This window comes from Rhagoletis zephyria, unplaced genomic scaffold (assembly GCF_001687245.7).
Source record: "Rhagoletis zephyria isolate East Lansing unplaced genomic scaffold, Rhagoletis_zephyria_1.1 Rzeph_scaffold_09029, whole genome shotgun sequence".
Classification (NCBI taxonomy): domain Eukaryota; kingdom Metazoa; phylum Arthropoda; class Insecta; order Diptera; family Tephritidae; genus Rhagoletis; species Rhagoletis zephyria.
In genome coordinates, this window is record NW_016166108.1 from 1 (window position 1) to 13,913 (window position 13,913).

Here is a 13,913-nt window from a genome sequence, read left to right on the forward strand (position 1 = left end):
TATTTGGAGTTAATTATTTTTTGGTTATTAAAAGCAACCCTGCGTGCTTAAAAGGAGTGTGTACCAATAATTTCATCCCTAGCATATTCATCCCCGAGGAAGGCAGTCGCCAAATTCACCGAAGGTTGTTTACTGGTTATATTGTGGAAAAAATTCTAATGAAAGAGTGCACGTGTGGTTGACAATTGAGTTGACAGAAGAGAACAGATGTTTTTTGTTTACTGCCTTGTTAAGTTGCCAGCGGCAGAAAATTTGGAGGTCAATTACTGAAGCTGAAATTAGTCAAGAACGTAAACCTACCGGTACGTAAACCCGAGTCAGCTGACACGATCTGTCTTACGAGAGCGCCATGTAAATGAAATCTCAACACCGCAGAATTTTTCTGTAGTTGTAGCCCGTAGCGCAGAAATCTGCGGAAATTAGATTTTTCCGTGTCAGCTGATTTCCTCCTTCTATAGATGGTTGCCACTTCGTCAGTTTCGCAAATGGTAAAAAAGGTATAATTTCCTTTTCAAAATACGTTTAAAATATTTGAAATTTACTATTGAATAAAGTTTTTTGTTGAAAACTAAGTAGTTTATATTTAGCTAAAATCTATTATAGCACGAAAAATTGTAGTTGAAAGGGTAAGTTTATGAAAAGGCATTGATGAGTGGCAACAGTGTAGTAAGCAACACTGAGGGCACCAGTAATCGACAAAATTCTGCGTATACAGACTGCGTTTAAGTATACGTTCTGCGTTCTCGACTAATTTCAGCTTGAGACGACCGTAGGCCGATTTTTCGTGTATCGTAGAAAATTTCCGAAAATGCCAAGCCGAGTTCATATCGAATGATGTCTAACCGGCAAGTAGTGATAACCAGACATTGAACAACCGGCCCTTAGGTTTATTTTCTTTTATTGCCTGTTTATAATCAAGACGTTGCCACTTTTAGCTTTATTTTCTTTTTCGATGGTCATATTATTGCCTTTTTATAATCAGGCAATGTTAGAAAAGAATTTTTCACCATCGAATAAACAGTGAGTTAGGTATTTGCAAATTATTTTTATTTGCGAATATCTTACGTATTACGTAGTATATGTTAGAATTCGATTAGAGAATGATTAGAAAAACACTAGCTATTAGAAACCAATTAGAATCCAACGTTAGAAAACGATTAGATATCTAACCTCTTTCTCGATATAGAGAACTAAGTCGCCTTTTGTTAGGAAAAAACTTGTAATGCAACGAATAATGCCGATCATTTGCTACCCTGAACTAGTCTACAGTAAGCTGAGCTCTGCTCACAAAATTGATGTTACATTCAACCATGTTACACGCTATGTGTTCGGGTTGGAAAAATTTGACCATATCTCTGGTTGGAGAATGAGTTTATTAGGCTGTGAAATTGCTAACTATCTGAAAGCCAGAAACTGCATTTTTCTCTGTCGACTTATTATGTATAAGGAGCCTAGCTATCTTAAGCTTATTTTTTCCAAAGTCTGCTCGAACTAATGACTTGATAGTACTACTATTAGTACATAGAACTCTATTCCAATGTCCATTGGCAGTAGTCTAAAAAAAATGTAGTCTAAATGAAATGAAATGGAATGAATGCTATAATTTTCCAGTTTCTCTAATCGGCTTCTTACCCAGAGAAAAACATTAGAATTTTGGTCATTTTCTAATCTAAAGGACACAGTTATAGGCTTTTCCTCGATTTAACGACTATTACGAAAGGTATAGAGCGGCTTAAAAATTGTAGTGCATCAATTTTTTTGTGTTATATATTTTAGTAACGTTTCCTTACAGGGCTGTTCACGATGTTGTGGAAATGGTCTTGGATTTTTGGTTGGAATTGCATTTGCAAAGGTTTTTATACTTGGTGCCATGGCAACCGTGTGCACTGTATTGTTGTGGATTTACAAATGCAACTGCAAGTGCGCACGCACAAGAACAACCCTAATGAAATTTGTTGACAATCCGTAGAACTATAGTCCCCTTTCAGACACGTCAAGTCTTGCTTTCAAGTCTGCTCGTTCGTGGTGAAGGAGGTGGGAAGATAGGGGAAGAGTACAGATACCTCCGTACCACGATTGAGGGAATACAAAGGTTGCGCCGATCTCGGACCGCTATTCCTCTCTTAATGAATTTGACAGGATCGTTGTTTGCATGACGTCACACCTGTGCAACTTGTTTACGTTTTCCTTGCAACATTTTTTCTTCTTCTTCCATTCTTGCTCACGTTTTGGCATTTCTCTCTCGCAACTGCACCAGTGTGACGTCGCACAAAAGTTATTCTCAAAAATCCTCTCTGATCGGCGCAATCTTGTATTCTATCGTTCTTGCCTCCGTGCCGTCAATTCGTTTCAAGTTTTCTATGCAGAAATTTTGTTTGGCAAACTGCGCGCAATTGTTGTTGCAGCAAACTCGGAGAGAGCGAGTTTGGCGACTCTCATAGCAAACTAATTTTGTTTGGTCAAACTGCAGCAAATTCGGTGTTGTCATATACAAAAATTTTAGACAATTGTTGCTATACACATAAAATTGCCGTGATACTGAAAGCCAGAGAACTTAATTTATGCTGTAGGAGCTTCAAAGATTAGGGCACAGTTAATTGCCTATATGATATTATAAAAAATAAATTAATTGTGCGCATTATGTACATCTGAAATTCTCATTTCGTGCTGGCAATAGCCATGAAAACCATAATGAACGTGCAACCCTGTGCCAAACTCGGCATAACCACCTCCGAGCAAACTAAGCAGCCGCCATTTAATTTGGCAAACAAAAGTTTGTCTGCATAACACCGACCTTAAGGACCAAGTAGTTGAATTGTAGTAGTTGTCTGAAAGGGGACATACCACGATTGAGAGAAATAGAGATTGCACCAATCGCGATACCGCTAATCCGCTCTTTGTAATTTTGACAGCTGTGTGCGTGACGTCATCTTGGTGCAATTGTTGATTGTGAGCGTACGAAAAAACCAAATAACAATCTTAATATTTGTACGTTAATATTTCTGCGTGGTTTGAAACAATTATTGAGACATTAGAAAGCAAAATGAAGTGTGCCGGGCAAAGTGTAATAGTGAAAACAAAAGGAAAGCGTGCGATATAAGTTCTTTATTCGTTTCCTACGGACGCAAATCTGGGGAAAAAGTGGAAGCAGTTCTGCCGGCGAGGAGATGCATTAAACACCAAACCGAGCTATGTGTACATGAAGTACTTTACTAGTGAAGATATTGAAAATAATACACAGTTCGAAATGGGTAACATATTGTGTATTTTCAAATTAATTGCATTTAATATTGTTTTTTTAAATGCCCTAGGTTTTGCAAAACTTCGTCGTTTAAAACATGGTGCGGTTCTTACCATTTACGAAGAAAATCTGGAGGACTCCCAGCGTGCGGAAAGAGCTCAGCACAGCAAGTTACTTGAGCAGAGTGAGACTGCCGTTGCCACTGCAGGTAACAATTTGCATTTATATAAAGTTTTGCATTATACTTTAGCTAAGTTTTTATAGCTGTTGCGAGTGATACTGTTGATGCAAATATATCTGATGAAAGTGTGAATAATAAGGAAAATAGCCTTACGGAAGCAAACCTTTCCGATATTCCCATGACTTGAACACCTCGCAAAGTATTTTATTATGACAGCAGTTTGCAGGAAGTTGAAGCGTTGGAAGCAAAATTGTAAGTTTTTAAAAACAATACAGCACTAAAAATATTGGTTTATATAACAGTTTTTTTTATATTAAATGCATACTAGGGATACATTAAAGCATCATCATAAAGCGGCATCTTACCGCGCTGTTACGTACCTAATACAAAACAGTGCCCAAATTATTATAAATTTAAAAGTTCAGCTTAAATTATGTTTTACTTACATAGAATGTTTGTAGAATATTTGTTTCTAAAGAAGCCACACTCATGCATCCTCTCGGAAATGGTACAAAAGTCATCAAATAAAATCTGGCTTCCGTCCACAAATATAAATATGCACTCTGCAGGGCTTTTTACAATGGCGAGTCCAAAAATTCCCTTTGCTGCATACCTTCTTTTTGATCTACATGAAATTGCAAAGACTGTTAATACATCAATTTTTTCATGTGCTAAAAATCGTACTTACCTAAAAGGCTACATGTCCAAAATTATTGCTACGTGTTCCTAATTAAGTATCCAGAGCGAAGTTGGGCTATGATGGTGCGATGCTGGCTATCGACTTAAGGACAATAGTTGCGTTCCAGATGCTTCACGATTTGCAGGTTTTTACAGGAAGCCGTTCCAGGTCACCACCTTCCATAAGGTTTATTAATGGAGAAAACAGCTTTTCCTGTAAATCCTTTAAAACCTGCATATCGTGAAGCATCTGCAACGCAACTCATGTTGCGGCTCTGTACTCCATTGACAATTGCGGTTGTGTGCGCCGAAAAGGAGAGCGAACTATCGATGGTAACTTCGAATGTTTTTGGGTTATCAACCGTCGGAATTGGTTTGCCATCGACGTGAATTTCCGGCTGTAGTCTCCTTCGTCCAGAAGGTAAAAAGGGTTGTCGGGAATTTCATAGATTAGAGGGTTGGGCTCATAACAGTAAAGAAGCGAGAAAGTTCGGAGAGATAACCGTTTACTTTCGAAAACAAGTCATCAATTCCATTCCCGGATGCTATTATCGAGCAGCCGTCAGCATAAGAGATAGGCGTATTCGAGCTGTAATAAATGCGGTAGTGTTACTTTTTATGAAAGAGTATCACGTTCTACGCAAAAATTTGAGCGACATCATGCGTTCGAGGAACAAAATTTTGACAATCAGTTAATCATCATTGGGAAATCAAAAGCAACATAAAAAATTTTACTGCACAATTTCTGCAGCATTTTAGAAAAATTTCTGTTGAGCATCAGCAGCATGTCATCTGGAAAGCAACAAGGCTGCAATATTGCGGTAATTAATACGTAGCTCGAACGCACCCATGATAGTAATTAAACAGAAGCGAGGAAAGGACACCAACGTGTAGAAACGCCTGTTTCATTTTTCTTGGTTTGCTGGTTTTATCTCAAAAAAATGTTGACGAATGTCGACCACTCAGATAATTCGCTGATCATCATTTGGGTTCTTTTGTGGGAGAGAGGAGGCTTCAATGTCTTCTGTCAGCGTGGAGTGGGTAAATGGTTTCAAACGCCTTTGACAGATTCAACGCTACTAGGATTGTTCTCTCACAGGGACGGTTTCGTTTGGGCCACGAGTTATCTGAGTGTTTATGGCGTTATGTGTTGTCGTCGTGCGGTGCACTTTACGGAATCCATGCTACCTCGCTGGGGTCAGGTGGTTCGTATAGTGCGGGAGTAACAAGGCCTAAATAGTCTTCGCTACCGAGGAAATGGGTTTAAGCAATGGGACCAATCTCCTCGTTTTCCAAATGTCCGGAACGGTGAGGGAGGCCATGCACCTTGGTGAGATAACCTACTCCCGCGGCATCAGCATACATATTTTGTCGGGTCCAATGGCTTTAGAGGCTTTCCCCTTCCCGATGGCTACCTGAATTTCACCGCTAATGAAATTGAGAGGCGCACTGGGTGTTGGCAGTTTGTGCAGCCTTCTGGTCAGTCGACGTTTGGTTTTGTTTACCGACCATCAGATGCTCCTCCCACTTTTTCCGCTTATGGCGTTGGGATCCCTAAATGTTGAATATTTCTAGCTCATCGCCTGCCCGGATAGCAATACCCTGACATTCCAGAATAGTATCCCTGGGGTTATTGTCTACATCATTAAGACGATACTGTACGGTGGTGTATGATGAACGCACAGCCACCACCATAACCTCGCTCGGAGACGGTTGTCTCCTCAATCTTGCTCTGAAATTCGTTACAGTTAAATTTTAGTATCTTCGTGTGTCTTGGGAGGCTGGTGGCAATGCGCGTTGTTAATAAGGTGTGGTTGTTGTTGTTGTTGTAGCAGCATACAAATTTCCCAAAGAGTTTTTGGGGAGTGTTGCCGGAGTGACAGTCCTTGGCCAAATATAAATCTGGGTCGTTCCGGTTACGTAGACCCGACTGTCGTGTGGTGTTGCCTTTTGGTGGTAGTGGGCGGCGTCGCAGAAGCGGTTTGTGAATGAGCAGCACTGCAACAAGAGCCTATGAAATTGCTCTTCCATTCTCGGTTCGTGTGCAGTCCTGAACATACCCTGAAGTGAAACCAGCCAAGCAGGAATTGCATTTAACTGATGTAACATTTTGGTATATTCTCAACATACCCTGAAATGAAACCAGCCAGGCAGGTATTTCATTTAACTGATGTCACATTTTGGTATATCCTGGACTAACACGCCGTGTGAGGAACTAGGAGCTGTTGCTACGATATTGGGTTGTGGCGGCGTGTATGTGGGGGTATGGTTGTGTCTGTGGTATGTTTGTCTGAGTCATTGATATGCTGGAGAGTGATCGTATTGAGGCTCCGCTACTCAGGTGAACTGCGGAGAACCGGTGATGTGCGTCACTGAGACAGCCGCGCTAATTTTTCGGCTAGAACAGTACGGGGCCACAAATGACAGAGGTTTGAATTAAAAGAGACGGATGCTTTATATTTTTTACATTTAGAATTTCACCCATTATTCACGAACGTACGAAATTTTCCTACCGAAACTACATTAGGTCGGGGACACGCAATGAGCGGCAAAGCGGCGAGCGGCTTAAAATTGAAACAATCAGCCTCATTGCGTAAAGCTGAAATTAGTCAAGAACGTAAACCTACCGGTACGTAAACCCGAGTCAGCTGACACGATCTGTCTTACCAAAGCGCCATGTAAATGAAAACTCAACACCGCAGAATTTTTCTGTAGTTGTAGCCCGTAGCGCAGAAATCTGCGGAATTTAGATTTTTCCGTGTCAGCTGATTTCTCCTTCTTTAGATGGTTGCCACTTCGTCAGTTTTGCAGATGGTAAAAAAGTTATAAGTTCCTATTCGAAATATGTTTAAAATATTTGAAATTTACTATTAAATAAGGTTTTTGTTGAAAACTAAGTAGTTTATATTTAGTTACAATCTATTATAGCACGAAAAATTGTGGTTGAAAGGGTAAGTTTATGAAAAGGCATTGAAGAGTGGCAACAGTGTAGTAAGCAACACTGAGGGCTCCAGTAATCGACAAAATTCTGCGTATACAGACTGCGTTTAAGTATACGTTCTGCGTTCTCGACTAATTTCAGCTTAAGTCGTAAATTAGGCTCAATTGTACGACTCGACAATATTGGCATTGTATACAGCCGTGCGGAAATAAGTAAACGACGAAAATCGTCGTAAACTATACAGTGCTGCCAAGTTTTCCCACTTTAATACACTAGTCGAGTGGAAATTTTAGGCAATGGCGTGAAACTTAAGATACGATTCGACTCTCGAAAAACGACTTGCATTCGACACGGCTCTCGCGATGAGGGCGATTATGAAGTTCTATTGAATGCAGTGGCCACGCGATGAGAGGCATTTCTGTATGGCGCCGCTCATTGCGTGACCTCGGCCTTAGGGTTCTTCTGCTTCTGACTGCCTGATACCAAATGCTCCGAGTTCAGTACATTGAAAATCCACGTGATGAAAAAGGTAGTTTGAAACAAAAAGCTTTAAAAAATTATGTGTGCGCACTTCTACAGTATCTTTCCACCAAAATCGCAGTGATTGAACAAAAAATGTTAAGTTGTTTTATCTAGTATTTATTTATCTCAATGAAATTAAATACAAATTCACATCTAATCACTTATGCTACTGTTTCATTGTATTTTATTCAAATTTACACATAAGGGGTATTCTCTGAGTTTTGCAAAGCCCTTGCATGGTGCACAGATTGCACGGATTGCACGGTTAAAACCGGTTTTCGTATGGGACAGCTTTGCAAACCGTGCACCGTGCAAGGGCTTTGCAAGACTCAGAGAATACCCCTATAGTTGTTTGCATTTAAGAGCCGTTGCATAGGCGTTGTGGATAAAAAAAATGTTTGATGATTTTTAAGTGAATAAAACTCCAAATATTTGCAAGTAAGCAAATGATTATTTCGGGTGATCTCCAAAACGTCAAAATACAAAGCATCGTCCACTTTTATTTCTAAGCCGTACTAAATTGTAGTGCCAAATAAATGTGCGGTTAGATGCTAGATTTAAACTAGGTTGCGCAAGTTGCACTTTTTCTTCTAGTGCGGTTTAAAAGAGACAGATGCTTTGTATTTTGACGTTTTGGAATTCACACTTCCTCCCTTTTGTAATCATCTGTTCTTCAAATCCCTGCAAACCAAAGATCCCGAAATCCTGACAAAATCTTTAGGAGTATCTCATTTCTGTAACGAATTTTCATAGTAATTACAAGAAATTCTTCACATAGCAGCGTTATTTTCATTGCTTTACCGATTTTCTTACGAAATTTCGTAAAAGAATCGAAGTGTGCACAGTTTATATCATTTTAGAAAATTCGGCGAAAAATCTGATGAGATCTTTACGAATTCCTTAAAATTACTTTACAATTCAGAATACTCTAAACCAATGGTTTGCAGGGACATTAAGTTTCTATAAAGTTTCTATTGGTGTACTTTTTTTTTGGATATTTTTCGATTTGAGAAAAAAAAATTGTTTATAATTATCGCTTAAAATCTTTTCGAAGAGATTAAAGGCGGATTCATCGTTTAAGTTCAGAACTTTTTTTCTATGTGGCTGTGGCGTTTCTCTCTCTGGGAGAAAAACCCAACCACAATCACATAGGAAAAAAGTTTAGAACTAGAATGATGAATCCGCCTTAAAAATATTTTTTTTTTTTTTCAAATATTTACTTATATCCACTGTCTCCAGCTTCTTGCTCGGGATGTTTAGCACGCACATGTAAATTTAATTCCCGTTTATACCAATAAGAGCGATCACAAAATTCACACGGGAAACTTATCCGATCGGGATCGTGACAAGCCATATGAATATGCATATGTTTGACTGAACTGAAGTGACTGAAACAAACCCGACATAATTCGGGTGTATATTCACTGGGATCATGATCACCTCTAATATGTAAGATCCTTTCACATGAAGTATTTAGAACAAGCGTACAAAGACCGCATTTGAAAGAGCCCTTCGCAAAGTGCCTTCGCCGAAAATGTTGAGTGAGCACACCTAGTGTGGTGGAGCGATGCTGACACAAAGTACATATAAACGATTTATACTGCATGTGTGTTAATTTATGACGCTGTTCAGCTAATATGCCTCCACTAATATTAGTGCCACATTGCTTACAGCGTTTGAAACCATCCGGTGTTGCTTCGATATTCAACTGTTCATGATCAAAGAAATTATGCTCACCATTTATATGCAAATGCCATTGCTCGGAAGTTTCGAATGGTTCATTGCATTCCGGGCATGCATATGAAATATATACGTTGAACTCATTGAATACAGTTGTTTTGTTGGTCTGTATTGCCATTGTGGTACTTGACACTTTTGAAATATCTACGGATGTTACTTTTAAAGGATCTGCCGGGTCAGCTGAATCGAAAGTGTTGCTCCTATCGGGCTTTTGTGCTGCAATTACACCTTCGTGGTCATCTAAAAGATGCGATCTCATTGACTCAAGGTATAACGTTTTCTTATCACATAGCCGACAGCAGAAGCATGTAGCGCTTATTTCACTCAAATAGTGTTTTATCATGGATTTTTTGTATAAAACATTGAAAAATTTATCGCACGACTTACAATTCGCAGAGTTTGTTTGATTAATTGTAAAGTTATCTCGGAAAAAATCATGCGTGTCTTTGAAATGCCGTGTTAAATATAAGTTGGAATCGAATGCGGTGTCCGGGCATAATGGGCAGCTAATTTTAACGAATTTGGCGAAATCTTTCTCGTCTGCAAGTACCACACATATACCTTTATTAGTGGTTTCACTTTCATTTTCACAGCCACTTTCTGATTCCTCTTGATCATGTACATTAGAAACAATATGTCTTTTATTTTTTCGTTTGTTGCATTCATTTTTGGTCGCTTTTAGCTCAACTGAAGAATTCACATTTTTCTCCATGCGTTTCGCAGGTACTTTCTTTTTTGAAGTTTGTTCCTCTTTTTTTTGTTCGTGAGTCTCTGGTAATTCTAATGGCACTAGTGCGCATTTTTTACAATGAGATTTTGCTTTTTCAACTTCAATAAAATATTCTGAGCAATATTTACATTGGAAAGGCTTAAATGGAAGGTGTATGAATCTGTGCTCCTGTCGTCTTCTATGCGTCATCTGCACTTGGCAAACCAAACACTCTACCAAATTACCTGTGGTTTCCTTCATCTGTAGGCCTGATAGAGTGCCCATTTCGTGATATCTACTCATGTGCCAACGCCAAGTGCTCACAGAGGACGCTTCAGTATTGCATTCGGGACAAAATTTCCTTATATACTTATCAAAATTTTTAGGGTATCTTCTTCTTGACGTATTGTTCTCCCCGTGGTTATTTTCCTCAAGCAAGTAATTCGGGCATTTGTGTTGTTTTGCTTGCGCTTTTAATCTGAAACGTTCATTGCATAACTTGCACCAGAAACTCTCAAATGGAAAATGTTCTCTCGCATGCTCTAGCATAATACTCAAATCCAGTTTTGTTTTATAGGTTAGACAAACCATGCAACGATATGTTTCCTCAATAACTTCTTCAACAGGCAAATCTATTTTCTCAAAAGCAAGCCCATCAGGTTTATCAATTCCATGTACTTTGATCAGATGAATTTTACATAAATAGGTCTTTTTAAACGATTTGCCACATTGTGGACAAAAACGTCCCATATTATTCAAACGTGTTTTCGCTAATATATTTTCCTCGTACTTATCATCAACTTCTTTGCCTTCATTTGAACATTCATGTTTACTCGCATGCTCTTTCAATCTAAATCGTTCGTTACATAGGGTACATCTGAAGCTCTCGAATGGAAAATGTTGTCTTGCATGCTCTAACATAGCTTTTATATCTGTTTCTTTCGCAGTAAAATTTTTACACTCATTGCAACAGTACATTTTTTCCGAGGTATCATTCGGTTCACACATTTCAAATCCGAGCCCGTAAGGTTTATTCATTCCATGGGCTTTTTTCATGTGCCTAGTTAGACTATAGGGTCTTGTATATGTTTGATTGCATTTAGGGCAAAAACTCTCTATGTTTGGTATATAGACCTCTTTTGATTCTTTTGAGAGATAGGGCGGAATGCAAATGAACAGTTAAAATTTGTATGGTAATATAAATTTTCTATACTTACCAGTAACTGTCTGAACACTTTCCTCATCTAAGCATCCGTGTCTACGTATATCCGATTCATAAGCGAAGGACATCTTGCAAAATTTACATTGGAATGGTTCAAATACGGAATGTATACGTGCGTGCACGAACATTGTATTCAAGTCATAATCGCATGTGAACTCTTCGCATATAATACATTCATATATATCGGATACACCTTGATTTTCAAGCTTTCTAAATTCGAGTCCTTCCGGTTTATTCATACCATGCATACGGAACATATGCTGCCTGCATTGGGCCAGGTTATAAAATATATTTCCACATTTCAAGCAAACATGTTGTATCCATTTATGGTAAATCCTTCTCCTGGTCTTTTCAAAAAATTCCTTGTCCTGGTCACTTTCTAAAAAATTAATCATTAGAAGTGTCTTGGTTTTATATCGTGTTGATTGCTTACTTATTGCTTTCTTCCGCCTTCGACGAAGCAGTCGTGCTGAAATATACAACAACAATACATATTTATATACATATATGTATACAACATAATTCTAATTCAATTATTGTGTTCAACTTATTCGAAGTGCTAGATACAAAACTTACATGTATTTGTCAATCCACCACCATTTTGTAAGGCATTATGCAGCTCTTCGCAAATATGTAAGCGCACACTATCAAATCGCCGAAAACTTTCATCGCAATATCTACATTTGTAGGCACATTTGCCCGAAGGCTCTCCTAAATGCAGCATGTAATGTTCCCTTAAAGATACCATAATCGATGTCCGATTCTTCGTAGTTTTCCGAAAAGACGATGGACATTGAGTACATTTGAACTTAGCTGCTTCATTTCCATCAGCTGGAACTTCTTTAAAACCCAACTCATCGACCGATTTATGAGCGAATTTTTCATTTACATGGCTACGTAAACTAACATTAGTTGAAAACTCTAAACCGCAGTCCAAGCAAATAAAACAAGTCCTATCTTCAATAGTCTGCTCATGTTCTTGTATCATATGTTTGCGCAAATGCCATTGAGAGGAAAATTCTTGATGGCAACTTGGGCAACGTCTTGATTCCAAACTTTTATTTGTCATCTGAAGTTTTTCTGGATGCTCTTGGCGCAAATGTAAATTCATGCTAGGATGTGTTTTAGTTTTCCATTCACATAATTTACATTTTAAATAGTGGCTGAATGGCATGTGCGAAATTTGATGCTCTAGTAACTTGTTATATTCTGGCGCTGGAATTTGGTAATCGCACAACTTGCACTTGGCTCCCACTTCGTTGTATTTAAATTGCAAATCTTCAGACTTCTCTAAATGGTGTACGAATTTAATATGTTGCTTCCAACCATACGCTGAATTGAACTCATAATCGCACATGGGACATTGTCTCATTACATATTTGCCATAAGCAAAGCTCGCACTCCTAATACACGGCCTTTTCTTTACATGCATATTAGATAGATCCAGATATGGCCTCTTCACTTCAGGCTCATAATCGAAATGGCAACTGCTCTCAGAACCCGTATCGAAATATTCCTCATTACCGGCCCCCCTATCGCAATATTCCTCATCATCGCCGGTTGAGTTTGTTTCACTATCCTCTATTATTAATTCGATTTCTTTTTTTACATTTTTTTCGGCATCGATTGTATCCATTTTGGTACTTAGTACTGAACCTTCCGATATCATTTCCGACATTGGCGCAGGAGATCGATCCATATTAATTATCTTATCAAGACGAATAGAAAGATTGTCACAATCTTAAAATGGCAGTTTTGGCAAGGAACCTTTGAAATGGGTGTTGGTTTTACTGAACGGTGACATATGGGTGTTTTAGCAAAACTCTCACGAATTTTCTCATGAAGCTTCAAGAGGATAAGAAGAGATTAGTTATACAAAATACCACTCTTTTCACTTGGTAATAGTATTTAGGTAATTTGTTGAAAGCAATGATAATCTTAATATTGCAGTTGTTGCGATTAATGCAAAGGAAGCTTTCAAAAGCAAGATTATGCTTGTAATTATAGTTTGCTTAATTCAATTGTTTCGATGTTTTATAACTTATGTATATATATAACTTTAAATGAAACCTTTCTGCCATCTATAAATAGAGTGTCAATTGAAATTCTTTAATATATTAAAATTTCCGAATTACGAGGCTAATTGACCGGAACTGTGAGTTGATAAGAGGTCCCTTGGTACCTTCACGAGTCCCAAGAGGTTCAGTTGCCAAGCTGACTGCGTAGTAAAGATGTGATCAATGTTTTGATTTTCATAATGAAAAACATCAGATTATAACGTATTGATAGGACGTACACGTAAGAAACTATTGTCGAAAGAAAAAATAGTGAAAATCAATTCAACTTTTTGCAAAAAATAGTGATTCAAGAAACATATCAAGTATATAAGCGATGCAGCTTTCGTTTATCGAAATTTCCATCTCATCTTTACTTTCGATAATAAAGGAGCGTTTAAGTAGCTATTAGACGAGGCAAGTGCTAGTCCTTTTCAAGAGTCCGTCAAAATCAAAATTTCCAAAATAGACTTGGCAATATTTCCAACTTTTCCACGCAATTCACTGTCAAATTGACTTTATTTCCATGTGTGAACATCCGAAAAGACCTTTCTGTCACTTTTCGGAAATCAGTTTCGAAAATAAAGGTTGCAAGGTGTGACTGCAACTCAAAGCGCGCATATCG

The 13,913-nt window shown here is 38.3% G+C and overlaps 1 protein-coding gene across 3 annotated transcripts; it reads right to left on the reverse strand.

Moving 5' to 3' along the window:
- Positions 1-8,416: 8,416 nt before the first annotated feature.
- Positions 8,417-13,617, reverse strand: LOC108375501 (zinc finger protein Xfin-like). Of its 3 annotated transcripts, none has more exons than XM_017631635.1 (5): positions 13,417-13,617; positions 11,811-12,942; positions 11,668-11,703; positions 11,230-11,613; positions 8,417-11,157 (listed from the first exon to the last, which is right to left on the reverse strand). In XM_017631635.1, exons 2-5 carry the CDS (start codon positions 12,931-12,933, stop codon positions 8,780-8,782), a joined length of 3,921 nt encoding a protein of 1,306 aa, XP_017487124.1. In that variant the 5' UTR covers positions 12,934-12,942; positions 13,417-13,617; the 3' UTR covers positions 8,417-8,779. The 3 variants fall into 3 exon arrangements, with proteins under 3 accessions (XP_017487124.1, XP_017487123.1, XP_017487122.1); XM_017631634.1 differs by having other exon boundaries at positions 11,811-13,315; positions 13,383-13,617; XM_017631633.1 differs by having other exon boundaries at positions 11,811-13,315; positions 13,370-13,617.
- Positions 13,618-13,913: the final 296 nt, after the last annotated feature.